Below are 26,738 nucleotides of genomic sequence, written 5' to 3'. Positions count from 1 at the left end.
GGTCAGAGAGCTGATGATTTATGTGAGACAGAGCTTTCCAATGACGCACATACTCCCATTCTTTCTAGAGCCCTTGCTAGCCACAGAGCATTTTCTCAAGAGTCCATAGACTCAAAGGGGCTCCTCTTTGGCTTATGAGGTCGGTGACGGGACAGCATGACAGTGACAGCCCAGCTGCGGACCAGGAAGCGCTGGAATGTGTTGAGCAAAGCCTGGGGCAGGAGTGTTCTCAGGGTAAATTCAGCACCAGCTTGCTGCAAGTTCCTTCTTCCACAGACCAGTCTAAGAGAGGGGGCCGAATCAGCCACAAAGGCCCCAGAGTGCTGGCCCCCCCTTCTGTCCTCACAGCTGGTTCAGGACTCTGCACGCCCAGCTCTGTTCTCAGGCAGGCCCTCACCTCGTGTATGATCGCTTCCAGCTAAAGATCTCCTCCAGACTGGAAGAGGGAGAGGCCTCTCTCTTCTGCAGGGTCCCCCAGCGACGCCGGCCCCCCAGGAACGAAGCCCGGTGCCTGCTCAGCCCTTTCATCCTCTCTTCCGTTCTGAAGAACTCAGTCAAGGCCCGGAAGTACTCCAAGGTGACCTCGTGGCTCCAGGCTGGCAAGGGCTCCTGGCGCAGGAAGCCGCAGTGGCCTCCATGGTGACTGAGCAGGAGGAAAAAGTAGGGGTTGCTGTGAAAGAGTTCCGCGGGCAGAAAGTGGTCCGGGGGCCCGCACACGGGGTCGTCGGCACTGGAGATACACAACACAGGCACCGCGGCCTCGTCCACATCCCGGAGGGGATCGTTGTGGTCCCAGTAGGTGTCCCAGCTGATGGGGAAACTCTTGGTGTGGCAGAACAGGGTCTCCTCAAACTCTCGAAGGGAGCGGCTCCTGAACAGCCTGTGGGTGTCCACGGCGTCCTGCAGGGCCGAGGCATACCTGGCAGCACGCCGAGGGGCAGGGAGGGTAGGAAAGAGAGGGAAGCATGAGGAAATGAACTGACAACAGGCGTGCCAGAAGCAGAGGCCACAGGCCAGATTCTGGCCCCAGAGGCATCCTTTGGCCGTATGACACTTTTTTAAACTTCCGTTTCATGGTCATCATTTAAAGATTTTATTAAGTGAACTCTATGCCCAGTGCAGGGCTTGAACTCACGACCCTGAGATCAAGAGTCACATGCTCTTCAGACTGAGCAGGCCCGGTTGCACCACTGTCATCACTGAAAACCTGGAGGTGTCACATCAAGTGTCACATCAAGTGGGTTCTCTAAGGAAATGGAAAGGTCTGGCAACATGGGCGGGCACTTAGGGCATTGATTCCCTCGTGCTGTGTCACAGTTCCTACCAGGCCTGCATTCGTGGCCTGCCTGCCTCACCCTGGGGGCAGCAAGTGACTTCACAGCAGCTGATCCACTGTGACCGCTCTCCTCCTGACCCTCTGTAGGCAACCTGCCCTGAACCATCATCTCCTGAAGCCCTGCTAGAACCCCCTGGCTCAAACTATCCAAACCAGCAGGTGACACCCCCCTTCCACTGTTAACATCTTTCTTCAGGTTATATCAGTCTATTTTTTACAAGCTAACATGCTGTCCAGATAAAGGCAAACCTTGAGCAGTGGTACAGGTATTCCTAGAAAGGGCTGAGGAAGCGGCCAGGAGTATAATTACTTTACAGGGTAAGTTCCCACATGGGAGCCTGAGAGCCACCGCTCTGGGGAAGAGGGGCATTTCTGCTGTTTACACCTCCGGGGCGAGAGCCTGGCACCCTGACGCGGAGGCCAGGATGGGCAGCTCAGTGCTTTGGGCATATCAGTCCAGACTTAGCCAGTTGAATCTGGATGTGTGTCTCCAGCAAACATCCAAAGAGGCTTGCCCTGAGTTTTCCATCCCGAACTTCTATAGGCAGGGCAGACCCTAAAGGCCCAGATTTCCTCTCCGCTTCCCTCCCCTTATCCTCCAGCAGGTGCCCTGAGTCAGCACTGGGTGGGGGTTAGGGGGAGGGTGGTTGTTATTTGGGAATGGAAACTGGCAATCAAGCCAAAGGAGAACACCTTGCCTCAGAGGCCCAGAAGTTCTGGGCCGCCATGACAGCTCCTGGGGCCGTTGTTGAGCTCAGGGTTTGACCGTCTCAGAACAAAACAGGGCAAGGAGAGGAAGAGAAATTACCATTGCCATCACTTTTTGAGCACCTACTTAGTGTTAGGATTTGAACTGAAGTGAGTCTGCCTGCACACCCCAGGTCTTTCTGCCACACCACACTTTCTGCTTGAATGTCTTTGACCCCATTTTGCCACCTCCTAGGAAGGCAGCAGTGCAAGCTGAGGCCTGGTCATTTGCTGTGGGAATGTCACTCGGCCTCTTCAGTGCCAAAGCCTCATCTGTCACCCTAGGGGTGAACTGCTCTCCTTTTGGAGATTTTTTTAAAGTATGTTGACATATTCTTTACATTTTTGGATCCATATCGAGGAATATGCAAATCCAGAGAATGTTAATAAATCACATACCACCAAATTTCTGATTCCTGTCACCTCTAGGCGCTGATGCTAATAAGGAAACATTCTGGGCAGACAATCAGTCCTAATTGCTTCCAGAACCCTCTTTGCTGATTCCACAAGCCGTGGGTTAACGTGGTAAACGTCTCCCGCTGCCTCTGCTTACAGGTGGGGCAGGTAGGTGCTCAGTTGCTAGGACACTCTGGGGCTAACACGAGGCCATGGGGCCCCAGGGCAGGTGTCCCTGTTCTACCATAATGATGCTGAGTCTGCCCATGGCCTTTAAACCTGTTTCCCTGGTTCTGTCTAGTGGGTTTGGATAGCTTCGGAAAGCGTGTGCGGAGAGCCCTGCCCAAATTGCCCTAAACCTATGTGATTCGCTACCATGCAGGGCTGTTTCTTCGTCAGCCCAAGACCCCTACGCCCCCCACTTCCTTGCCGGTCTGCGGCCTCCGTCACCCACCTGCTGAGGGCCATCTTCTGGAGGAGCAGGAAGCCCCGCTCGTAGGGCCAGGGCAGGCCGGCCTCAAACCACTCGCGGCAGCGCAGCACCGGCGAGATGCATGCGGCGCCGGTCACATAGCTGGACGAGCCGCACTCGCCCAGGTAGGACAGCAGGAGCGCGGAGCCCGAGCCCTCGCTCACCGCGAACAGAGGGGCCGCCGGGTGTCGGAAGCGGATGTAAGTGACAGCCTCCTTGAGGTCGGACGGGTCCCCGAAAGGCTGCAGCCGGGGGCTGACCAGCGGGCAGCCGTGGTGGCCGCGGCGGTGGAAGATGACCGGGTAGTAGCCGCGCTCCAGAGCGAGCAGGCAGAGGCCGAGCACGTTGCGAGTGAGGCGCCCCCACGCATTGGGGATTACTAGCAGCACCGCGGGATGGCCTCCCGCGTTGGTGACCCGCCGGCCCCGGGGACAAGGTCCCACCACCCAGTCCAGGGCCACCAGCCCGTCGTCCACTAACTGCAGGTACTCCCGGGCCAGCTCAGGCCCCGGCCCCACGGGCAGCACGAAGTGGCAGAGGGTCTGCAGGTGGGGTCCGCAGAGCCAGGAGCGCGGGCGCGGCTCCAGCGCTGCCGAGCGTCGCAAGGCGCTCAGCAGGCACTGAGCCAGCGCCGACGGTTTACAGATGAGCCTGCACCCGCCGGGCAGTGGCTCCCGCCCGTCGCTGAACCGGTCTGCGGCACCTCCGCCGTCCGTCTCCTCCTCGTGGTCCTGGCCGCGGGCCGCCGGCACAGTCCTCGCTCCGACGGCGCGCCGCAGCCGCGGGGCCAGCAGGCCAAGCAGGGCGAGCGCGGCCACCAGCAGGGCGAGGGCGGCGTCCCACGGCGGCATGGCGAGGTAGCAGGGCGGCAGGCGGCGGGGCAGTCCCCTCGGCGAGCTCCCCACTCTGCGGGCGACTCCGCCCGGCCGCGGGCAGCTGCCCAGGGCTCTCCTGCGCGGGGGTGGGGGTGGGCGGTGGGCGCTCCGGATTGGCCGTGGCCCCGCAGAGGCAGCCAGTTCGGGCCCGGCTCCCCTCGCCCGCCCCCAATCCCGCCCCAGGCCCTTTGTACAGCGATTGCGACAAGCTGGAGCAGAAGGTGAAAGGAGCCTAGGCCACAAAAAGGGAGCGAGGACGCGCCGGCGAGCCGGAAGGGAGTGGGGAGGGCAGCGAGCCGAGGAGTGGGGTGTTGGCGGCAGAGAGTGGGGACACTCGGAGATCAAGGATCGGGGCACGGGATAAGCATCAGAGCAACCCCCCCGACCCCTCCCGTCGGCCCCGCTTGGTGTGTAGCTGCGGGGGGAGACGATGAGTCGCTGTGCCCTCAGGGGCCGCAGCTGAGAAGTAGCAAAAGGAAGAAGTGAATAAACCCCAGCACCCGGCGCGGGCTCTCTGGCTCCCGCCGGGCCGCTGCAGCTGCAGCCCGAGCAACTAGCCGCTCCTCCCATCGCAGGCTCGGACGTGCTCTCTGACCTCGGTGTTTGTCTCGGCCCTGCGGGCGCTCTCAACTACACTAGAGCACCGCCGGGCGGGGGGTCCGGCTCCGGGCCAGCGGGGGTTGGGCCGGCGTCCCGTCCGACAGCGGATTTGCTGCCGGCGCTGCATTAGCGCGCGGTCCGGAACCCGCCCCCCACCCCGGGAGCATGGGGGCTCCCGGGAGCCTGGCTTCAGCTGATGGAAATCCTCAACACCGCTCCCTGAGCAGGGCTTCCCCAGAAGTAGCAGCCCCAAGCTGGGGGGAAAGAGGCATTCAGACGTCCTGCTCGGGGATGCCTGTCAGTCTGCGATGGGGCCGTGGCAGGGGGTGGGTTGCAGTCCCTTCATCATTTCAGTAGCTGGCAATTACAGGGGAACAAGGGAGGGATGGGTAAATAACCCTCTTGTAAGTCACGTTCTTTCTTTATTTCGAAATAACCCGTTTTCGCTCTACTTCTAAGTTTGAGGCTGGGCATCTCAACCTTCACCCTCCACCCAAGTTCCCGTTTTTCCTCAATCCTCAGCCAGGCCAAGGTGAAGGGCTCTGGGAAGAGGGTAGCCGAGCCGACGCTTCCCTCTCCCCCTGCATCTTCCACCTCACGGTGACAAATGTCTTCCTAAGAGCACGCCGGCCATCGCTGAACAAACGACAAGAGTGGAGGCGGGCGTCGGGGAGCAAAGCGGGCCCAGGCCCGGCTTCGGCTTCTTGGGACTTCTGGGCCTGCGGAGGGTAGAGGCCCGAGACCCTCCGAAGCTCCTCTGGCTAGGTTCGGGCCCTCTTCGCGAGGGCATGAGTGGGATGGACTGAAGGTGAAGCTCTAGAGCGGGGACTCTCTTCCTCTCGCAGCTCGGACTTCTTGATTCTGCCCCTCTTCTAGTTGCAGGTCATACTGACGTGTCTGAAGCGGGTTTGCCGGAGGAGCGTACCTCCGGAGCCACTCGCTTCACCGGGATCCCATTTCCCGCCCTTCGCCCCGCTCCAGGATCCCACCCAGGCTGCAGGCCGCGGAGACGCGATGGGACGAAAGCGCGGGCGAAGGAGGGATTCCCCGCGGGTCTGGCAGCACAGTCCACTCAGGCCCGGGATCCTACACAAAACTTTTCCGGCTTCGAGTTTAGGGCGCGTGCGCGCCAAATCCGCGGTTGTGGGCGGGCCTTGGCGGGGCGGAGGCGGGGCGAGAGTAGCTCGCAGCTGCGGGGGCGGGGCGAGGGGGGGCCCGACCCTGGAGCGTCGGGGCGCGCGGCCTGGGGGTGGGGGTTGGGGCGGGACGACGAGCGCGCGAGCCCGGGTTCTACGTGGGCAGGGGGGCGGTGCGGGGGGCGACGCAGGGGCGCGCGCTCCCTGGCTTGCCCAGCGGCCGCCAGCTCCCCGGGCTGGCCGGGATGGCGCCTCCTCCGCCTTCCCCCCAGCTGCTTCTCCTGGCAGCCCTTGCGGGGCTCCTAGGTCCTAGTGAGGTAAGGCGACGCGCTCCCGAGCAGGCTTCGGCCTGAGATCTCAAAGCGCTTTGCCGAAAGTTCGTCCTGGAAGGAGGGGCGCGTGGAGGGGACTAAGAGGAACCCCCTCCACCCCCGGCGGGCTGGGCCTGGGAGGGGAGGGCAGGGCCCAAGCCAAGCCCAGTGCCGCAGCTCTTCTGGGCCTTGGACCCACAGGTGGTGGCCGAGCCGGAGGAGGAAGTGGGAGCCCGTTGTCCCGAGGGCCTGTGGCCTCTGCCGCCACAGGTAGGAGCCTGGTGGTGGGGTGGGAGAGAGGGGTGTGGAGGAGCATCCCGGCCCCGCTCTGGCCCGGTTGCGCCCTCCACAGTCATCCTCTGAGGACCTCTGCCGGTTCCTCTGGCCGTCAGTTGCCAACGTCTCCCTCCCAGCCGGCGGTATGGGGCCTGCTGTCCCTTTCCTTCCCCCGCACGGAGTCCCCCAGCTGCTCTAAGTCCTCTTCCGACCCCCCCCCCCGTGCACAGGTGTCACCGAGAGTGACTTACGCGCGGAGGAGCCGATGGCAGGTATGTACAGGCGGGAGCCCTCCTTGGTGGGAAACCGTGAGCTCCTTGCAGGCTTGCTCCGCGTTTTAGGCTTTCCAGCTCCATTCCCCACCGAGACCGTGTTCTCAGTCGCTGGACAGGGAACCATGGGCCCCTGCCCTGCCAGTGCTGTGTCAGGAATGCTGTAGAGTAGCTAGCTAGCTGTCTGCCCCGCGGCAGGAGGCTGCAAGGGGAACTCTGACCAAAAAGAAACGACCCATGCCCCCACTCTTCTGTGTGACTGTGGGAACTCTCCTGACTTCTCTGGGCCCGTTTTCTTTCTTTCTTTTTAAAGATTTTATTTGACAGAGGTTCTAAGTAGGCAGAGAGAGGCAGGCAGAGAGGGAGAAGCAGGATCCCCACTGAGCGGAGCACCCACCCACAGGGGAGGCTTGATCCCAGGACTCTGAGGTTATGACCTGAGCAGAAGGCAGAGGCTTAACCCACTGAGCTACTCAGGTGCCTTTGGGACCCAGTTTTCTTAAGAGGGGATGTGAGTAATGTCCCTACTCCCGAGGCCTAAAATGAATTGTGTGTAATGGTACTTGGGGGCAGTAGGAACCTGTATGAGATAGTGTGTGCCCGGGGTTACCAGGCACCAAAACCTAGGTTCACATTGAATGGCCACCTCTGTTTTCATTGACAGTGGTCAGATAGCTTCCCTGACCCTTTGGTTTTTCCTTTTGAAATATCTTTTTTTTTTTTTTTTTTTAAAGATTTAGTTGACAGCGAGAGGGAACACAAGGAGAGGGAGTGGGAGAGACGGAAGCAGGCCTTCCACCAAGCAAGGGGCCTGATAATGGGGCTTGATCCCAGAATCCTGGGATCATGACCTGAGCCAAAGGCAGACACTTAATGACTGAGCCACTCAGGTGCCCCACATCTCTTTTTTTGAAACTTGTAAGAGCTCCAGGCCAAGAAACCTCATGCCACCTACCGGATTCCTTCCCTCAGACATCCTCTCATTAGATCATTCCTCTGTTCAGAAACTTCAATGGCTTTTTTTTTCTGATGCCTTTCACCAGTTGCCACCCCCAGCTTTTGGGGCCCTGCCTAAATAAGCCTCATCTGACATCCCCAGGTCTTTGGTTCCCTCTCCATTTGTGTTTGTTTGCTCACCACACTTGAGTTCCAGCCTCATTCCCACTGCTCTACCTTTGCTGCTGCTTGTTCTCCACACCAGCCTCTCCTCACCTGAAGCTGAAGTGGGTAGCGCCCAGCCCTCCTGCCATCCATCCCATCCACCTCCAAAGCCCAGTGCGAGAGTCAGCTTTCTCGAGAACATGCCCGATCACGCCAGCCCTTATTCATCACCTTCTCCAAATTCACGTAATGCATACAACTTAGCTCTTATGAGCCACTACTCTCGTTGAGTTTTATTAGTTTGCTCTTTCATTTGCATTGGTTCTGTTGCCCTGAGTTTCCTTTATGTTCCCCGCAGAGTCCAGGAGTTGTCTTTTGGCATCTCCTATAACATCTGGCACAGTGCTGAGTGTCAGGCCAGCTCAAAGAATAATTAATAGTAGTTGAAGTGTTTCTGTTGTGGGATCGTGCACCTGTTGCCTGAGTGCCCTGTATTTGGATGTGTGGGGGAAAGATTGAATATATGGATAGAATCAATAAATAGAAGACCTGGTCTCCATGTGGGGGATGCTTCTAGTCTAGACCGGGGGCCTGTGGAGCCATTGTTGCAGGCGCAGAGGAGTAACAGCTGAACGATGGGGCCTGACAGCATTAACTAGGCTTGCTGTCAGCAAAGCTGTGAGCTTCGAGGGGTGGCACCTGATGGGGAGGAGGGGTGAGAGGCCGGAGGGAATGCTTGCCAGCACCAGCTCTTTGTCCTTTCCTGAACCCTGTCATCTGGCCACCCCCAGGATCCCTTTAAGCTGGCCCCCAGGATGGGAGACCTTGGGATTCTCAGAGTGCCCTGTGCCTGGCGTGGTGTCTCCATGCTTTTTTCTCTAGACCGAGGATGTCCGCTTCTTCTACCACCCCTGTGCACACCCTTGGCTGAAGCTCCAGCTTGCCCTCCTGGCCCACGTCTGTGTGGCCCAGCCCTCACTGGCCGCTGACCCTAGCCTTACTCAGGAGCGGGTAAGTGGTTATGAAAGGTGGTTGTCTGGCTCTGGCAGAGGCGGTAGCCCCGTGTGCAGGGGAGGGAAAACGCAGAGACTTCCTCCTGCTTGCTCCCCACCTTCATCCAAGCTCTGCTTTCCTAGCCCCTGGTGTTGGCAGCATGGGGCGCAGTGCTGGAGATGGCGTGGATAGAGCCGGCCCGGGCTGCCCGCTTGCTGAAGAGGAGGTGGCGGCGGAAGCAGAGGAAGAAGGCATGGCTCTGCTCTGATGGGCTTTCTGGGTCCTTGGTGCCAAGGCCAGGTAGAGGGAGACTGTGCTGGAGAGGGTGTGTGCAGGTGAGGGGTGCTGGGCTTGGTTGGTGGTGGGGTCCTTGGGTTACCTGGGCAGAGTAAAAGGTGACTGCTATCTCTGTCCCCAGGCTTCAGCTTTGGCCTTTACTCTGTGGAGCTGGCAGCCCCCTGGTGCAGAGGAGGCAACTGGAGGGCCCAGGCACCTGTCTCTTGGTGGTGCCAAGAGGCGGGGTCTGCGGGCTGCCCTTGGTCTCCGGCCCACCCCCTCAGGCCTGAGGTTCTCCTCTGCTTCCCCGCAGAGCCAGGGTCCCCAGCAGCCAGTGTTGGCTGTACGGGCTGCCGGGGGTGAGGCGCCATCTGTGCCCACTCCCCCGGTGCTGCCTGAGGGGCTTGGACACAATGCCAGCTCCAGTCTAGAGGCTCCAGTGCCCAAAAGGCAGAGCAGCTCAGGGAGCTGCACATGTCCAGAGGAGGCTTCCCCAGCCCCTCGGGCAGCGGTGCCTCCACGGGTGGCCCGGGGCCCCACCCCACGCACGGAGGAGGCCGCTTGGGCTGCCATGGCCCTGACTTTCCTGTTGGTGCTGCTCACTCTGGCCACGCTCTGCACTCGGTTGCATCGAAACTTCCGACGCGGGGAGAGCATCTACTGGGAGCCCACGGCCGACAGCCAGGACACGGTAGCCGGTGAGCAATCGCCCTCCTTGCCTGCCCAGGTCCGCCCTGGCCCTGCTGCGGTGCTCTGACCGGTCCCCGCCCTACCCGTAGCTGTGCTCAAGAGGAGGCTGCTCATGCCCCCGCGCCGGGTCAAGCGCTCCCGCCGGAGACCCCTGCTCCCACCCACGCCGGACAGCGGCCCAGATGGGGACAGCTCCGACTGACCTGCCACCGTGGCAGGTTTGCTTTGTCACCCGGGAGGCTGCGACCTCTGCCACGTGGACCCTGCGCAGGGTCGCCCCCTGGTGGCCAGATGGAGCAGACCCGCCTCAGCACTGCGAAGGGGCTCGTCCCTGTGGGGTGTTCTGCTCTTCCGGTGAGGAAAGGGGCCCTTTCCGCCTCCCTTGCCTGTGTTTCTAATTAAATTATTTTGGTAGAGTCTGGGATTGAACTTCTGCGTCAGCCACACAGACACTTCCAACCCAGGACGCCAGCCGAGGCCATTCAGGTTTTGTCTGAAGTGGGCGTTTACAACAGCAAGTTAGGCACCCCTTCCCCATACCTGGCCTTAGCTGTAGTTTTAGGAGCTGATAGAGCCCTACTTGCTGCCATGGTGGGGAGTGGGGAAGTGGCCATAGTTAGGGAAACCTTATTTCCCAGCTCCTTTTCTAGAACACAAAGGCTGTCATTCTGAGTTCCAGGGCTGGAGTAGCAGGAATCTTCATTTGCTTCATGTTCTCAACAGGTTGGTCTTTCTCCCTCACATCTGCCACCTCCTCAGTCCCCCACCCCCACCATTCTCTAGCGTCAGCAACAGCACATGGTCACTTATTTATTTTTGATACAAATGTACATGACACACGTCTTGACAGTCAGCCCACCCACCACCATACAGGTAGAGCCTGGCCCCTGGGACAGAGGCAGGACAGGGAGGAGAGCCGGTAGGCACTGCCATCTGCCTCTCCAGCCTTCCCAGGCCACAGCCCAGATTCCAGATACCCAGATACCGCAGGGTAGGTGCTGGCCTCTCAGAGGTTATGAGTAGGGGGCTCTCAGCTGAGTCAGGGACCCCGGGGAGCCAGCCCCAGGCTCAGATGCTCAGTGCTGCCCCAGCCAGCACATCCCCCTCCACAAGGGAGGTGGAGGCGAGATGCAGGGAAGTGGTTTTTGTTAAGTTCATAGAGAAAGGGATATGAATCAGGGAAACAGATGAGGGGAGGCAACGGGTTGGACCCCAGCTGGTTACCAGCAGTCCCTGGCCCCAAGAATGGGGAAGGGGGGCTGACCCCTGACACTGGTCCTGCTGCTCTGGTCCCCTCACCCTTCACAGAACTCCAGATGGGCCAGGCCTCCGGAACGGCACTGCCGCCCCGCACACACACACAGGCACGCAGGGACACTCAGTTACCACAATGTTAAAATTAAGGAGTGGAAGAGAAGAAAGAAAAAAAGTTTCCAGTGTTTGCTGCTAGGGGCCCTGGGAGAACAGGCTGGGGCCTGTGCTCGGACAGGGGCCGTTTGGCATTAAAGGAGAGCAGCAGGGGGGCTGGTGGCTACAGGGCAGGGACATCCAGAGATTATGTACAAAGGAGAGGATGCCCCCGCTCAGCCCCCGGTAGGGCTGAACTGGCTCATGGGGTGGGGTACCTGGAGGGGGAATGGCCCCACTTGGAGTGTCCCCACCCGACCCTTGGCTGAGGGTGCCCCGAGGGTTAGGGGCTGGGAGTGATGCCTTACAGGCCCCTGCACGCTGGGGGAGGGGGAAGAGGGGAATGCTATGTACAGGGGGAGGTGCATGGAATGTGGGGGACAGAAGCTCCTGCCACCCCACCTCCCCAACCTTGGGGGCTTGAGGGGGGGCGGGCACCAGGGCGCCTGGCTGCCAGGGGAGAGTGGCAGCACTAAGGGCACTTGCGCCAGCGGCTCTGTTGGGGTGGGGGTTAGTGTCTGGAGTGGCCCAGCTCCCATGGCCAGTGAGGTCCCAGGGTGCAGGTAAGGGTGCAGGGAGAGTGGTCACTGCTTCTTTTCTCGGGTGGTGATGGTGACCAGCTGCTTGGCAGCCTTGGCAATGTCGTAGGCGCACTGGATCACCTGCTGAGTCAGCAGCTGGAAGTCCACAGGGGCGCCCGGCTCCGGGGGCACGGTCTTCCGGCATTCGCTCTGAAGCCGGTAGGCGCTGGCATTGAGCAGCCGCAGCGAGCTACGCACAGGCTCCAGGGCTGGCCTCTGGAGGGGAGGAGGGAGCTGGGCCTTGGACTTCAAACCATGAGCCATGAACATGGCCCAGTGTGTCCTCCTTTGCACCCAGGTAGGGCTCCCATTCCCTGCACCTGTCCCACCCGGAGACCCTTCAATCCTGCTCCTCTTTCCAGCCCCTGTACCTTTGGGAAGAGAGAGGCCATCTCGGTCACAGCCAAATGGATCTTCTCTGAGCAGGGCACAAAGCTTTGGGGGGAGGGGAGGGTAAAAATTAGGGTTCCCAGGGACAATGGAACACCGGCGGGCCCCCCTCCCCTCCACAACACCCAGGGGCCCCTAGAGCCTCACGTCCCACCCCCATACCTGTCGTGCTTGAATTCTTGGGCAGCCCGTAACAATTCCTGAATGTTCTTGGTGACCTGTTCCGTCTTTAGGATGACATCCTCTGTGCTGGGAAGCCCAGGGTCAAGGTCTCCATCCAGGCTTTCCAACTCTGGGTGGAAGTCCTCTTCCTTGCCCAGCTCAAGAAACCTCTTCCCTTCCATTCTGAGGCCAGGGTGAGAGAGAGACATACCAGTGGTAAGGCCACCTGCTGGCACCCTCACAGACACGGCAGGGCCCGCTCAGCCTTTTTCCCAGAGTGCCTCACCCAAGCAGTGGGTCCCCACTTTGTGTGTTCTCATAGTCGCTGTCGGCACCGCTGCCGTGGCGGGAAAGCTTGCTCTGGAGGATCGGGGAAGGGGTAGTAGATGACGTACACATTCACAGACCCACACAGCCCATCACTTTCCACGTGCACACCTCACTTGGCCTGTCCCTTGCAACGGGGATGGGCACGTTACCGTGTGACGGCTTCCTTCCTGGGAGCAGGACAGGAGCGGGGAGGAGGGAGTGAAGGGCACGGCGGAGGCCGACACCCCCTTCCGGATCTGAAACCCAGGAGGGCTGGAGTCAAGTTTTTCCTCCCTGCTCCCCCTACCCCGCCTTCCAGCTTCCCAGCATGGCGGGTCCTCCCCCTGCCCAGCCATTGTCAACGCAAAGGCCACACCTGCTGGGGCTCAGAACCCATTTGCAGACATGGACCCTCATGTCCCAGGCCCTGCTTACCCGGTAAAGGCCAGCAGGGACGTGTACTGAATAGATGGCGTCGTCCTCCAGCTCCTGGGAGATGGCACAGGAGGCATCACGGAGGGCCCCATGGCAGCTCCCGCCCTGTCTCCCCTAGTCTTTGACACCCATGGGCAACTCACAGTGCTGTGGAAAGGCTGGAGCCGGGTGGTGAGCTCATCCCCAGGTGGGCCCCCAAAGGGCTTCAGGGCAGAGCCTGGTTCATACATGGAGAAGGCCTGGCGGTCCCTGCGGTGGGCACTCCCACCAGGCCCCATCGACGTGTGTTCTGCCCGCTCGCTGGGCAGCGGGGCTGTGGGCACCGGCCCCGGCGGCTGCCGGATCTGCAAGTTCTCTGCCTGCAGTTTGTGGATCTGAGAGTGCACAGGGTGTCAGAACCTCCGGGGGCTCCAGGTAGCACCCCCACCTCTGGGAGCAGGGGGTCCTCCAAGCAGGACGCTGGGAGCCCCCCCCTCCCACCAGCGCAGCCGTCCCTACCTCCCTCTGCAGCCTCCGGAGCTCATCACTCAGGCTGCTGTTGACCTTCATGAGCTGTTGCACCTTCGCCTCGGAGGTGGCCAGAGCCTTCTTCAGCTCCAGATACTCCTGCAGGGTCACGGCCCCGTCAGAGAGGTCTGAGGAGTCCATGCTCTGCAGAGTGAGACAGAGGCTCATCAGCCCTCAGGGCAGGGCGTAAATACCCACAGAAGGCTCTTCTTAAAGGCCGTAACCAGCCCACTTGTCCCCGAAGCCCCAGGCTCTAAGGGGACAGAGCTGGGCCTTGGTGGAGGCCCAGGGTGGGGCAGTGCTCAGACCCGGGCACGGTTGTTCCTAGTGGCACCAGCGCTGCGCAGGGGTTCCTGGTCCGTGTCCTCATCCGAGGCTACACTGTCGTAGTCGTGCTGGTCGTCGAGGTCACTCTGGCTCCTTGCAGAGAGCTCGAGGTTGTCTGAGGACACAGTCCCATCACTCAGGATCCAGCCACACAACCCTTCCACCATGCCACCCCAAAAGGGAGCCACAAAAGAGAATATTCTAGAAAAGTGCCCACTACCCACCGCCCTATCCACACCTTTCCCACCTGTGGGGCTGCTCAGGCTCTTGCCCTGCTGTCTCCGCTTGGCCTCGCTGAGAATGTCTATGATCAGGGTGGCAAACTCTCGGGCATTAAAGCGGGCCAACTTCTGCCGCCCCTACAAGCCAGAAAGAACCCAGCTGGCAAGAGGGGCCCCCTTCTAGGTGACAGGGCAGGGGGAACCAAGCTGCAAGGGAGCCCCCTTTTACCTGGCTCATGGCCAGAGCAGGGGGTCAGGGATAACACTGATTCTGGGTGATTCTTGGGGAGCTCCTGAGGCTGGGATCCTGCCCCCACCCCCTGGAAGCTGCTCAGCAAGTGGCTCAAAAACCGAGCCTGATTCCCATTTCCAAAGCCCAGCACCGGCAGAGCCCTGAGGGAGCCCTAGGCTGGGGGAGGAGAGCAGGCCCAGGCTGCGGCCCAGGTGGCAGCCACGGAGCAAGGGCAGGGCCCACAGAGCTGGCAACCCCCGGAGGGGAGGAGATGGCCCCAGGCCCCCCACCCAGCCCCCTCACCTGATTCCGTGTGGCCGAGTATTCGGGGTTAACGGGCAGGAAGGGCACGGCACTGCGCTCCGTCACCAGGGTGCTGTGGTTCTGGGTGGCCAGCCACACTGCGGGGGAGGGGCAGGGAGCACGTCAGCCAGAGTGTCCATGCGGCCAGGCCCACAGGGCAGAGGTGAGGAAGTGCTGAGCACAGCCTTCCTCGCCCCTCCCCAAGCCCACCAAGTGCTGGTGTGCAAAACAGGGGTGGTCTTCAGACAATGGAAGCAGGGTCCAGTCAGGGCAAGGCTGGGCGAGGCCAGCGAGGCCGATGAAGAGCAGAACAAGGCGACTCCTTCTTGCCAGGCCCAGCCCAGAGTTTGGTCTGGAATCTGGCTGTGGCCTGGAAGGAGTGGTGTAGAGGGGGGCGGAGTGGGACTGGGGAGTGAGCCAAAGTGGGAGGCAGCCAGAGCCGAGATGAGCCCCAGTCCAGAGGTGGGTGGAGAAACAGGCCGCCGGGCCAGGGAGGCTGCCCAAGCCGCTCACAGCCAGCAGGGGCGGCTCTGTGGAACTGCTGAGCCAACCAACCCCAAGCAGCCCCTCACAGTCCCCAGTAAAGGACCAGAGAACCACAAGAGGGCCTAGCCCTTCCCCAGCAGGTGGGCAGGTAACCTCATCTCGTCTACCCATGCATGACCTCCGATGCCCTCTTGGCTCACCGGCGTCATTTTCTCTTCTATCCACCTCATCGTACACGTCCATGGCAAGTTCCTCAAAAAGCCGGTTGCTGAGCTAGAGACAAAAAGGGAGACAGAGGCTTTGTCATATCAGTTGGTCCCCAGTACTGACAAGGCCAGCTCAAGCAAGAGGTCCTAAGATGTGGGGAATGGCTTGTGTTCCATGTGCTGCCCAATCCCTGTAGTCTCAGAACTGGAAACTGGGGCAGGGGTCTCTCTGTCACACTCCTCAGTGGGAGAGGACAGGAGGGAGACCAGATCAGATCAGTCAGTGCTTTTGGAGGTCAGAGGTGAAGCCAGGGCCCTGGAGCCTGCAGAGGGCAGAGCCAGCGTCGAAGACAAAAGCCAGGGAGGTAGGGGGAAGGGAGCCAGGAAGGCTAGAGTGAGGGGCAGGCACAAGACTTGGAAAAGGATACGAGGTCAGAGGAAGGACGGGAACTGACGGAGGGGTGGAGGGTCAGAGATGCGGGCAGCTCCTAGTGTTAGAGCCTGTCTGTCCAAGGGGACTCACCGCCTGCAGCTTCTTCTTGGCGGCTTTGGCCAACTCGGACAGGTCTAGGCTGTGGATAGAGGGAGATGGGAACGGGCAGACATGAGAGTTGGCCAGGCCCCTGCCGGTGACTCCCGAACATGCAGGGACCCCGGGAAGACAACATCCCAGATGCCGTACACCAAGCACCGCCCCCTGCCCAACCTCCAGAGCCTGCCACCATGGCAGGCACCATATACCTCTGAGACATGCACTTTTGCCGAGATCTAAGTCCAGAAAGAGGCAGCAGAGGAAAGAACAGGACAGAGGCAGCAATTACCCGGGAGCAGGGCGACAGGGGCACACCCACGGACACCATGCACACCACGAACTCATCTCCCACCCCCCCAACCTGCTCCTACACCCGCCTGCTCTCTCTCAAGCCCCACTCACCCCACACCAGCGTCTGCTCCTGGTGGCAGGGGGCACTGGAGATCCCCTCACCCTCAAACCCCAGGGCAGCTGTCCCCAGGTTCCCCATCAGTCCCTCATCCCTGGGCCTTCGAATCAGTTTCTTCACCCATCTTCCCACTTCCAAGCTTACCCCCACAATCCCTGTTTCCAGCCAGCAGCCAGGGGATCGGACCACTCTACCCCCGGCCTTAAAACAACTCAATGACCAAAGATACATACGGCATACTTCAGCCGCACTCCAACAAAAAGCTCACTTAAAAAATACGCTCCGAGCTTAGCATGCATCATTTTACCCAATCCTCTCAACAGCCCCAAAAAGGTAGGTGCTGCTGACCTCCTTTCCAGGGGGTAACGAAGACTCAGAGGGTTCAGTAGCCTGTCTGAAGTCAAACACCCAACACATGGCAGAGCTGACTCCACACACTGTCTCCTCTTGCTGGGGCTCACGGGATGGGCTGTTCTCTCGTCTGTTTCTATTCCGGTCCCGCTCCTGGGATTCCCTGCTCCTTGCATGGTGCTCCGGCTGCCCCGACTGCCCGAGGTGCCCAGCACGACTTTGCTCCTTTATACCATCTCTGCCTTTAGTTCTCTCGATGCCCACCCCCCGCCCCCAACTAGAGCTGTCTGACTAGGCAGCTTCACTCTAGACTGTAAGCTCCTTAAAGGCAGAGATCTTGTCTGAGTCACCTGTGTCTCAGGGCCAAAAAAAGCGGCCGGCACCAGGAAGGTGTTCTGTCACCACTTCCCTGAGTACACGCCCAGATGTGTTTGTAACACACACACCAGAAGCATCCAGGTACACACACAGTGCAGAATAAAACCAGAGAAGAAGGAGGGAGTCCCGGTGTCTCATAACAGAGGAGGTCTGGGTTCATGGATCCAAGGTGCCTAGGCCTGACCATCCCTGTTTGCCCATGCTAGCCACTGGAGAGGGAGGAAAGCCACCTCTCTCTGAGATCCAGGCCTGCCGGCAAAGCTTGGCAAGACTTGGCCAGCAGAGGTGGCCAGCAGGTGGCGTGAGCAACCATCTTGTGAGCCAAGGGAGTGTCCCCCACAGCCTAGGCGCCAGAGCCTTTGCTGATCACAGACAGAAACACCTCAGTGGTGCTGTGCCCTGCCCCCAGCCCCACTCAATTTCTGAGCACGCCACAGAGACCTGGTCAATAGTCCCAAAGTGAGTCAAATCCCTGGAGCCCATATCTTTTTACTAGATTCTCTAGTGGGGTGAGTGCCACTGGAAGCATAAGGCAGCAATCCACCACTCCCAGGGTGGGCACTGCTGGTACTCAAGCCTGTGCGGGAGAGCCGTGGGGCTCAGGCTGTGCTGGTCACGCGCCAAGCTGGCATTTGTCACCTGCCTTGGGGCCCAGCATCGGGGAATGAAGACTGGACAGAAATGCTTCTACTGCCAGGCCCCCGATGATGGGGGACCCTAAAGCCTGGGGAAAGGGAGGGGTGGAGGCACTGAGGCCCAGACACCCAAAGGATACCCGACAGCCTCTAGGAAGGGGCATCAGGTGGGCGCTCACCTGTCAGCCATCTGTGGGATGATGTAATGCCCATTCTTGTGATCTGAACAAAAATAAAAATGCCAAGTCACTGGTGCGGGGTGGCCTTCGCAGCTGGGAGCCCACTTCATTGCCATGATCAGGGCGTGGCACCCAGAAGTGTCAGGGGACAGGGAGGAGGGCAGGCCACCCCCAAGCGCCCTGGGAGCGGACTGAAGTTAGGCCCACCCCCACTCCCCATCCCAGCGTGCAGGAGCCCAGAGCCTGCATCAATTTCACAGGAGCCAGTTGCCTAGCAACACTGTTCCCCAGCCAGCTTTGTCACCATGGCACCTGCTGCTGGGGTGTGTCTGGGTCCCACCTGCCTGGCCCAGCCAGACCCGCCCCGAGCTCCGCTCACCCGGCTTGCGTCCACAGAGATAGAAGGCCAACCGGTCAGTGAGCTCATACTGGCACTCGACTAGCCTTTCCGCCAGCTCATGGTGCCCCGCCTGCCTGTGGGGAGGGGGCATGCCTCAGCCCTGCAGCGGCCGTCCACCACGCCCACCCAGCTCAGCCTCACCCACCACCTGGCCCTCACCTGGCATAGTCAATGGGTGTGCGGCCATTGACATCGGGGGAGCCAGGATCAGCCCCATACACTACAAGCAGCTCAGCCTGCAGGGTCTGGCCCGCCTTGGCAGCCACGTGCAGAGGTGTGGTGCCCTTCTCTGGATGGAAGAAGTTGGCCTGGGCGCCCAGGGACAGCAGGCGCAGACACGTCTCCAAGTTGCCTGTCCGCACACTTGAGTGCAGTTGCTGCGAAAGGAGCAGAGTGTGCAGCAGACGTGTGCGTGGGGCCCCTCCCCTCCTCCAGCCACACCACAAAAGGCAGCTACTGGGCCTCCCGCGGGCTCCCGGGGTCCCAGCTGGAGTTGGGCTGTGAGGGAGGACAGAGGTTGGCCCGGCTGTCAGTCACATCCACCTGTGCCGTTAGCACTGCTTGACACAGATGGTGTCTGTCAGGGAGATGCTGGGATTTGTTTCCCATTTTACAGACAAGCAAACTGAGGCTCGGAGCGGCTAAGAAACGGCCCCAAGTTCTCCCAGCTTTTGGATGGCAGCTGGTGGGGTTTGAGCCCTGGGGTGTCCATGGAGGAGCTGAGGGGCTCAGCTGCATATGCCGCCTGACCATGCAGTCTCATCTCCCTGCTGCGCCCACTCTTCTTGCCTGACCCCAATGCCTCTGGGGCCTCAGGCTCCGTGGTGACAAAGGAGCGGACCCTCAGGGTGTCGCAGGTGTCAAGAAAGGAGGCCCGCCCATTCCCTGGGGCCCCTCCAACCTTGCTGAGGTCTTTGGCAGTGACCCCGTCGTCGTCCCGGCAGGGAAGCTTGTGCACGAACGCCAGCATCTGGTACTTGGCCCTGATGAACTCTGACTTGATGGGGCTGGGCGGGTACACGGGGCGCATCGGGGAGAGCGGGAGAGGCTAGTCACCCGGCCACCCCTTGGATCCACGTCCCAGGCCACGCGGCCCCTGCCACCAGCCCTCCAGCCCAACTCACTGGACTTTGTCCTGGGGGTTGGCTTTGCGCCTGCCGCTCTGCACTTGCGCGGGATCCAGCAGGGAGTGCTCCCAGATGGAGTTGGCCCCGTTGCTGGCGAGCGTGTGCACCATCTGCAGAGAAGAGGCGCCAAGTGCGGGTGCCCGCTGTGCGCCAGCTACTGGGGTGGGGGGGCACCGCCATGCGCTGGCCACAGCCGGCATGGCTGGAGACAGGACTGAGGGGGCCTCCTGTGTGCCTGCTGCCAGCACCCCGCCACCCCACCTGGTCGGGCCGCCTGAGCACATGGGTCCCGTGTAGCACTTCAGGTCTCCCAGCAAGCGTGCCACGGCTCAGAGAGGTTAAGTGACCTGCTTGGTGCTAAATGGTCAAGCTAAGATGTGACAGGGCTGGGGAGAGGGCCCCGGCCTGGGAGACCCCAGTGTTAGCACCTGTGTCTGCCAGGCCAGAAGAACAGGCTGGGTTCTGCCCTCTGGGAGCTGCTGGATCCAGGGTGGTGCGCATGGGGGCGCGTGCACCTGGGGACCAGCTGGACAGCCACGTACCTGCAGCAGTGTGGGAGGCCAGGCGCTGTGGCGCAGGTGCTTGACGACGGAGATGTGGCGGCCCAGGCTCCGGTGCACGCTGCAGCACTCGTCACACACCAGCACGCCCCTGCTGATGGAGGCCCAGCCAGGGTCTGCGGGGTGGGGGCTGGGTCAGCCAAGCCCACATCAGGGCCAGTGTCTCCTGTGCCCCTGTTCTGGGCTCACGCCAGGCTGACGCAGTCCCTCACTCAGCTTCCCAAAGCCCAGGGAGCAGAGGACCATCGGGACACACAGGTTACCAACCAATGAGGAAGCCTAGCTAGGCTAGGAGGGATCCCCTAAGGTGCACAGCAGGTGACTGACAGCTATGCCTGGGCCTGTCTGGGGGGAGGGGTCCCCAGGGCCGACTCAATGGGCATGGCTTCCTGTCCTGCAGCCTTTCCCAGGGAACAAGACAGCTGGCCCAGACCTCCCTCACAGGGGACCTGCCAGACAGCCCTAGGCATTCCTCCTGGGTCTGGGCAGGGCCCCATCCCTCCTGCACCCAGGCTTCTGTGGGACCCACAGGCTCCCCGACCTGACCCATCCCACCGTTCTACGGGCTCCTGCTTCCACCCTCTTCTTAGCTAGGAAGAGGCCTCTTCATGCTGAGCCTTCTGTTATCATCACTGATGGGCTGAGCGGGAGCCCCTCTTAAATAGGGCCGGAGAGGGTAAAAGAACTAATGCTGGATACCCACCGCGTACAAGCTGGACCTGTACGCACACTGTCTCTCACCACTGTCAGGCAAGGCAGGAAATGCTATCCTTGCTTTCCCAATTAGAAACCGCGGCTCAGAGAGGTTAGAGCGCTTGCTCAAGTTCACACAGCTAATGAGTGGAATTGCTGGGATGTGGACCCAGGCTCTGAGATGCCAGACACTGGGCCATGTTCACACCCAGTGCTCTACTTTTGCTCTTGCCCCTAAGGGGGAAGCCCCAAGTGGGCAAGGGCCCTGGAAGCCACTATCCACTCCATGGGGAGAAGGAAACTTTGGAGACAAGAAGGAGGGGCCAGGAGAGGGTGGGAGCTCCTGGGGTCCTTTTCAAGGGCAGGGGAGATGCCACCCATCCTGGGCCCCTTGGGAAAGGGGGAGGAGACAGCTGTATACAGCTCAGGCTGTGGAAAGGTCATGGGGGAGAAAGCAGCCATTGTGTGCCTCAAGAGAGCGGGGGGCAGGGAGCCTCTCTCCCAGGACACTGTGCTCTGCCCAGGCCCCCCGCCCCAATCTCAGGAAGCCCTGTTTTTTTTGGGGGGGGGAGTGAGGGACTGGCTCTCTGCATGCCTGGCAGTGCTCAGGGAGTCCAGAGGTGGGCGTGGGCCCCCCAGGGGAGGGTCAGACTTGGGGTAATGAGAAACTCTCCAACCAGAAGGCAATTCTCAGACCCTTCCCTTCAAGAACTTCCATAGAAGTTCCCAAGAGAATTGTAAGGAGACTGAATCAGGGAGCAGCCTGAGTTCTGCCTACAGCAAGTATCCCCTCCATAGGGACAGGGAAGAAACAAGAAGTGAAAGAGGGGGTTCAGCTACTTGGGTCTGGGCTTCTTTAAGTGTCCGACAAAAATACAGGGCAACAAGGTGCCTGCCATATACTTTTCTGGGAGTTGATCTCAGGGACCCATTGCCTGTGCCAACAGGGGGAGCCCTAGGACACTCTGTTGGCTTTACCCAAACAGGGAGGGACCCCAGTGAGGCACATGGAAAACTCCCTCCCCCCACTCCCAAGCACCACTGGGTGAGGGGTCTGCAGGCCAGCCACCTCCAGCAGCTCAAGCAGGAAGCTGGAAATGACGCAGCCTAAATTCCTCTTGTTGAAATGGTGGGGTTTCCTGTAAGTGGGGAGCCGCCCAGGCCAGGATCATAAATGGGCCGCCCTAAGGCCTCCACCCCAGGCCCCGGGTCTGCCCGGAGAAGCCAGGCCGGAGAGGACTGCACAGATCTCCAGAGCCAGGCCAGACATGGTGAGCCTCTGAATATGGCAGTGACCAAGAGATTCGGATTTGGGGAATTGGGTCCCAGGCTCTGTTGGGCACTCACCCAGCCTGAAGGAGGGGTCCTACCTCTCCTCCACAGTGACCTGAAATAGGAAGGTTGAGCTGGGGACACCACCCTGGCAGGGGGAACACTGGGGCCAGCTCAGTTCTTCATTACACAGATGAAAAGCACACCCTAACCCTACTACCGACTTCTTAAATGCCCAAGGGGCTTTGGGCCTACTCAAGCTGGGGCCGCTAAACCTCACTTAGGCCAGTTCCTCAGGCCAGAAGGGTTTCTGTAAGTCAAATGACTACTGTGGTTTAAGGTTAAGGGACCCTTGCCCCCAAGAGGCCCCTTAGGTCAAACTTGGGGTAGAAAGGACAGGGACATAAGGTGTTTTGTTTTTAGTAGGCTCCATGCCCACCGGCCAATATGGGGCTTGAACTCTGGACATCAAGAGTCAAATGCTCTACTGACTGAGCTAGCCAAGGGCCCCCAGGGAACATCCGGTTTAGGAGACAGTGGTAACCTCCTCAGCATCCTGCCAACCTTCCCCCAGGGCTTCTGCCTCAGGACAGGGTGTCTGGAATATGTGGGCAAACAGTAGGAGGGGTCCTAGAAGGGATCCTGGGATGACATTAACCACTAAGGCCTCTGCTAAGGTGAACTCAAGTCACCACCCAAAGCCATGACCGGCCTCTAGGGGCAGCAGGTCTGCTATAAAGGCCTGGGTCTCCTGAGCAGAGCCTCCCTAAACAAGAGGGAGAAGCGCACCATCTTGAAAGCAGGCAAGATTAATCCATGGGGATAAAGGTCAGGAGGGTGGTTACCTCTGGGGGGCAGTGTTGACTGGGAGGGCGCAGAAGAAAGGCCCAGAGAGGGACAGGAATGCTCCACCTCTTGACTGGAGTGGTAGTCACATGGGTTAGCGGCTTAAACCGTAAGGTGCAGGAATTCGGCTGTACATAACTTCAATCTCAATAAAAGTGAAGAAAGCCCCCATTCACTCCCACCCTGCAATCCAAATGAGCCTGTGGGTTTCCAAATGTCCCTAGCCAGTAGCATCCTTGCTCACCCAAGAGCCTGTAGGACAGGCACCCCAAGGTCTTCACTCTTGTGACCTGGGCTGCCAAGGTGGGAGAGTTAAGATGGAGACCCTGGGATGAGGAACAGGTCTGTGGGCTAGGCTGGGACCATGTGGCAGAGGGAGTGGAGGGGAAGGAAGCAGGGAGAACACATTCTCCAGAGTTCCTGGACTCCTGCCCCTCCCTTGGACTCCCAGGACAGGCAGGTACACACGTGGCACCTGGCGAAGGGGCACCAGCAGCCACAGCGGTCATGGTACCTCCAGCCGCCTTACAAAATACACCGGTCACCTGTATGCCCGGGCCTGGAAACGGAGGGAGGACATCTGCGGTCACCTTTCACCCCTACATCCTCCCCACATTAACCAGCCACAAAAAGGTCACGGCCCCACTCCTAGGGCTCGAAGCCCTTTCACAGCGAGAGAAGCCTATGACCGGGTAAGAGGCAGAGGCCAGTGGGGTCCCAACTGTTGACTACCCTCAAGCCCCCGTACCTGGGCTGCTCCAGTTCCCACACGGAGAGCGCCACTCCTCGCATCAGACAGTGGGGGAATGGGGTAGCCCCAAGTGGCCAGCTGGGGTCCTGACAAGCAACCAAACACTCAGGGAGTGCCTGGTATATCATGTGCCAGACACCATGCAAGGCGCCGAGGTAGGGTGAGGGTCAAGACTTTGTCAGTACCCTGCCTACTTCACTGTCCCCACCAGCCCTCCTCTCCTGGAGCTGTGTCCTGGATCAGGGGGCCCTAACCCTTATCCTAACTTGTACCTGGCGCACCTGTGCCTCTGTGCGACAGTGACTGCAGACCAGAATCAAACAGTCCAAGACATCCGATAACACACCACTCCTCCCTGAACCCATTTGGCATCCAGAGACTTCAAACAGTCAAACGTGGTGGAGAAAGGACAGCTGCCTTGCTGATTCTGCCCTATGTCCCTTTGGCTGAGTATCAGAAGCACACAGACTTGAAGATGGGATGGTCTTCAAAAACCATTCTACTCCAACTTCTTTGCCTCACAATTGAGGAAACTGAGGCCCAGAGTGAGCAAAGTCTTGCCATGGGTCACAGTGAGGACCTAGGATGAGTGTCTGCTAAACACCTTCCTCCCAGGCCTTCTGGATCTTCCACCCTCACCCCCATGCTATGCCCACCCCCCAGAGGTATGGAACAGCCTGGGACAGGCAGAGAGGGCCTGCAGCTGGGGGAAGGGGATCACAGTTTTCGGCTCATTAGGGTAAGGATCCATCAGCCCCGGTAGCTTCTTCATGGCCCTCCAGATCGTGACATGCCCTGAGAGGAGCCCCGGGTCACAGCCACCCAGAGTACCCTGCCTCTGCCAGGCACCCACAGTTACCCAATATTCCTCATGCTAGAATACCAGAGCATCTATGGTTCCCAACCTGTTGGGGTCCTGGGCCTGTCCAAAGGGTGGCTGGAAGTTAGACCCCATGGAACTTCCCCACTCTCACACTTAATTGTGCTCTTAGTCCCCCTGGAGTTCACAGACACCCTGAGCCTGCCCAGAGGTCTCCCAGGGAGATAGCTCCTTTTCTAAAAAAAAAAAAAAAAAAAAAAAAGGATGGACAAGAGCCAGAGCTTCCTTCCCCAGGCCAGCTGCTGAGCCCCATCACTGGCAGTGTCCTCCCACAACAGCAGGTAGCAGCAGCATCTCAGGTCACTGCTCCTCACTTCCTCAGCAGCTCAGGGGGCTTTCACATCAGCCTGGACCTGACCGTGCTGGGAAGAAGGGAAACAACACAGTAAATACAGTCAGGAAGCCAGCCCTGTCCTGGGAATCCAGACAACCCAGGGGTACTGCTTCCTGCCCATTTCTGGCCAGAGGGGCCCACAGGGGCAGGAGGGGTCAGTGTCCAAGCTGGGACAATGCTCAGCCCACCTTCCCAAGCAGGCCTTCACAGGACACGGGGACAGCTGAGTCTAGTTGCTCACAGTCACCAGGCAGCCTGGGGATGCCTCCGAGGGAGATGCCCAGGCTGTACTGGCCCTCAACACCAGGCCCTGCAAGGAGCCAGCCCCGGCCTTGGTAACCAGGGGCAGGGAGTCCTCGGAGCAGCTACCCCTCGTCTGCTCACGAGGAAACACTATCCAGGCCCCTCCTGGCCCATCTGCCCAGCTCTCTTGCCCCTTGACCTCCGCCACCTCAGCGGGCGCGCAGACCATGCGAGCAGCAGGTGCAAGACGCGGGGGTGGCACTGAGATGACACAAAACCACACTCGCCCCCACCTCCTAAACCTTGCTGGCCTCCGCCACAGCCCTCCTGCCACCCCAGGCTGGCGCTTCCGTCGGGATACAGAGACAGAAGGGGGGGCAGCTAGCTGCTTGCCTCCCTCAGACTGAGGGGTGGGAGGTGGCGCCGGGAATGTCCTTCCTCGCTCGTCCACGGACGCAAGGGAACCGAGGCCCCCCAGCTGGCCCTCCCGCCAAGGACACGGCTCCGCAGTGGCCCGGGCGGGGGCCCAGGCCGGAGGCCGCAGCCCCCCGGCCCTGCCCCGCCCTCCGGCCCCGCACGGCGCTCCCGCCAGGCCCCGGCGCCCGCCCGGCGGCCTCGCCGCACGGTCCCGCCCCCGGCCCGGCCCCGCTTACCCGGGGCGCTGCAGTCCGCACACACCTCCGCCCGCGGCCCCTTCCGGGACATCCTCAGCGGCGACGCGGCCGCAGCCCTCTGGGCCAGCGTGGGGGGCGCGGGCGGCGGGCCCGGGCGGCGGCGGCCCCTGCTGCCCGGCCCGGCTCCGGCAAGGCCCCGGCTAGGCTCCGCGCGCCCGGCCAACCGTCCGCCCCCGGGGCTGGCCCGGAACCCGCCGTGCCCGCCTGCCCGCTCGCCCTCCGGCGCCCTCCGCCCCGCGCCGCCCCGCGCCGCCCCGCGCCGCCCTGCCGCCGCTCGCCGCTCGCTCTCTCCGCCCCCTGCGCGGGTCCGGGCCGCTCCTGCAGGAAGCCGCGCAGGCCCTGCCCACCGGGGGAGGGGCGGCCCGCACACCCGCCCCGCCGCCCGGCCCTGCGGGCCGCGCCTCCCAGAGAAAGGAAGCCGGCCGCGCGGGCGGGAGGGGGCGGGGGCGCTTAAAGGGCCAGCGGCCGCAGCTAGGCAGACCGGAGAGGGCGGCGTCGCCTGGGGCCTTGGGCTCGGCTCCCGCGCTCCCCGGCCCTACGGCAGTGTGAGTTACCCTCACAGCCCCATCCCCTTCGCTTTCCAGGTGGAGGGCGGTCCGGTGGCTCAAGTCCGGGGACAGTGACCCTTGGGGAACAGGGAAGAGAGTAAGGGGCTGGAGGCCCAGGCCCCCTTCCTCGTCAAAGGGCTGTGGTTTGGGGTACCCGCCTATGTCTGGCTGAGGTGAGGTGTACGACCTGGTCCCCCGTGTATCCACATCTAAGTGTCCAGGTGTGCGTGTGGTCACGCCCTTGCTGATTACGCACAACGCCAACAATATGGACGCCCAGGTGTTCCCCTGCCTCCCAGCTAAAAATACATCTCTACCTCATCCATGCTTCCATCCCAAGAGAAAAGAATCTGGGCAGTTTTTAAAGACCTCCCGAGGAGTGACCACTGTGCCTGTGTGCCGTAATAACCACTCTGCATTCGCCTTGTCTCCCTCCACGGTGTTTCTGGGCCACCGCAGCTTTATGTGTCCAAGGCGTGTGCACACAACATACAGGGATCTTTTCTTACGGTGGCCTTTCTTCCTAGACTTCACACGGAGACGGCGTAGGTGGGGGGACAGGAAGCGGAGGCGCAGGCCGCACGTGGGTGCACCCCTGCACTGAGCATGCTCCCCCATACACGTGTGCCCCGCGTGTACCCAGCCCCCATCCCTGCAGCAGCAAAATGCCAGAGCACTTGGCTTGTGGGGAGAGGGCAGGGGTGGCCCAAACCAGGCCTGGGGGTCTGGCGACGGTGACTGAATGAAGCGAAGATTCCCTGAGGGGCAGGGAGACCTCAGTAACAAGTGGGGATGGGGGTGGGGTGTAGATGGGAGGGGAGTCCTTGGGCAGGGGTTTGGGAATTGGTCGGCTTTATCCCAGCGGTGCCAGAGCAGCAG

General features: G+C 60.8%; 3 protein-coding genes across 7 annotated transcripts; 1 reads left to right on the top strand and 2 right to left on the bottom strand.

Annotated features, from left to right (window-relative positions):
* Positions 1-180: 180 nt before the first annotated feature.
* ABHD15 (abhydrolase domain containing 15) lies at positions 181-3,802 on the bottom strand. Its single transcript, XM_044248252.1, has 2 exons — positions 2,934-3,802; positions 181-919 (listed from the first exon to the last, which is right to left on the bottom strand). Exons 1-2 carry the CDS (start codon positions 3,800-3,802, stop codon positions 394-396), a joined length of 1,395 nt encoding a protein of 464 aa, XP_044104187.1. The 3' UTR covers positions 181-393.
* A 1,953-nt stretch (positions 3,803-5,755) lies between these two features.
* TP53I13 (tumor protein p53 inducible protein 13) lies at positions 5,756-9,897 on the top strand. 2 transcript variants are annotated; one of them, XM_044248250.1, is made up of 7 exons: positions 6,105-6,143; positions 6,380-6,421; positions 7,623-7,768; positions 8,405-8,533; positions 8,659-8,850; positions 8,934-9,489; positions 9,571-9,897. In XM_044248250.1, the coding sequence occupies exons 2-7, from the start codon at positions 6,415-6,417 to the stop codon at positions 9,681-9,683; spliced, it is 1,143 nt and encodes a 380-aa protein (XP_044104185.1). In that variant the 5' UTR covers positions 6,105-6,143; positions 6,380-6,414; the 3' UTR covers positions 9,684-9,897. The 2 variants fall into 2 exon arrangements, with proteins under 2 accessions (XP_044104186.1, XP_044104185.1); XM_044248251.1 differs by lacking the exons at positions 6,380-6,421; positions 7,623-7,768 and adding an exon at positions 5,756-5,879 and having other exon boundaries at positions 6,075-6,143.
* A 1,360-nt stretch (positions 9,898-11,257) lies between these two features.
* Positions 11,258-25,404, bottom strand: GIT1 (GIT ArfGAP 1). Of its 4 annotated transcripts, none has more exons than XM_044248248.1 (21): positions 25,291-25,404; positions 19,601-19,734; positions 19,056-19,168; positions 18,833-18,938; positions 18,091-18,308; positions 17,911-18,005; positions 17,532-17,574; positions 15,789-15,815; positions 15,571-15,619; positions 15,042-15,114; positions 14,356-14,453; positions 13,838-13,958; positions 13,581-13,714; positions 13,264-13,416; positions 12,909-13,139; positions 12,766-12,819; positions 12,501-12,587; positions 12,308-12,381; positions 12,022-12,204; positions 11,841-11,904; positions 11,258-11,685 (listed from the first exon to the last, which is right to left on the bottom strand). In XM_044248248.1, the coding sequence occupies exons 1-21, from the start codon at positions 25,340-25,342 to the stop codon at positions 11,473-11,475; spliced, it is 2,322 nt and encodes a 773-aa protein (XP_044104183.1). In that variant the 5' UTR covers positions 25,343-25,404; the 3' UTR covers positions 11,258-11,472. The 4 variants fall into 4 exon arrangements, with proteins under 4 accessions (XP_044104183.1, XP_044104184.1, XP_044104181.1 ...); XM_044248249.1 differs by having other exon boundaries at positions 13,847-13,958; positions 25,291-25,403; XM_044248246.1 differs by lacking the exon at positions 15,789-15,815 and having other exon boundaries at positions 25,291-25,398.
* Between the last annotated feature and the right edge of the window lie 1,334 nt (positions 25,405-26,738).

Source organism: Neovison vison, chromosome 5, assembly GCF_020171115.1.
Source record: "Neovison vison isolate M4711 chromosome 5, ASM_NN_V1, whole genome shotgun sequence".
In the NCBI taxonomy this organism is placed as follows: domain Eukaryota; kingdom Metazoa; phylum Chordata; class Mammalia; order Carnivora; family Mustelidae; genus Neogale; species Neogale vison.
This window is presented reverse-complemented; position numbering and strand designations above follow the sequence as displayed.

Coding starts and splice junctions, on each gene's coding strand:
- TP53I13 (XM_044248250.1), top strand. Junction 8,851..8,933: donor GCTGGAGAGGGTGTGTGCAG/GTGAGGGGTGCT, acceptor CTCTGTCCCCAG/GCTTCAGCTTTGGCCTTTAC. Junction 9,490..9,570: donor CAGCCAGGACACGGTAGCCG/GTGAGCAATCGC, acceptor CCCTACCCGTAG/CTGTGCTCAAGAGGAGGCTG.
- GIT1 (XM_044248248.1), bottom strand. CDS start 25,342: ATGTCCCGGAAGGGGCCGCGGGCGGAGGTGTGTGCGGACTGCAGCGCC. Junction 13,715..13,837: donor CAGCCCCACAGGTGGGAAAG/GTGTGGATAGGG, acceptor CTGTGTCCTCAG/ACAACCTCGAGCTCTCTGCA. Junction 11,905..12,021: donor CAAGAATTCAAGCACGACAG/GTATGGGGGTGG, acceptor CTCCCCCCAAAG/CTTTGTGCCCTGCTCAGAGA.
- ABHD15 (XM_044248252.1), bottom strand. CDS start 3,802: ATGCCGCCGTGGGACGCCGCCCTCGCCCTGCTGGTGGCCGCGCTCGCC. Junction 920..2,933: donor CAGAAGATGGCCCTCAGCAG/GTGGGTGACGGA, acceptor GCGTGCTGCCAG/GTATGCCTCGGCCCTGCAGG.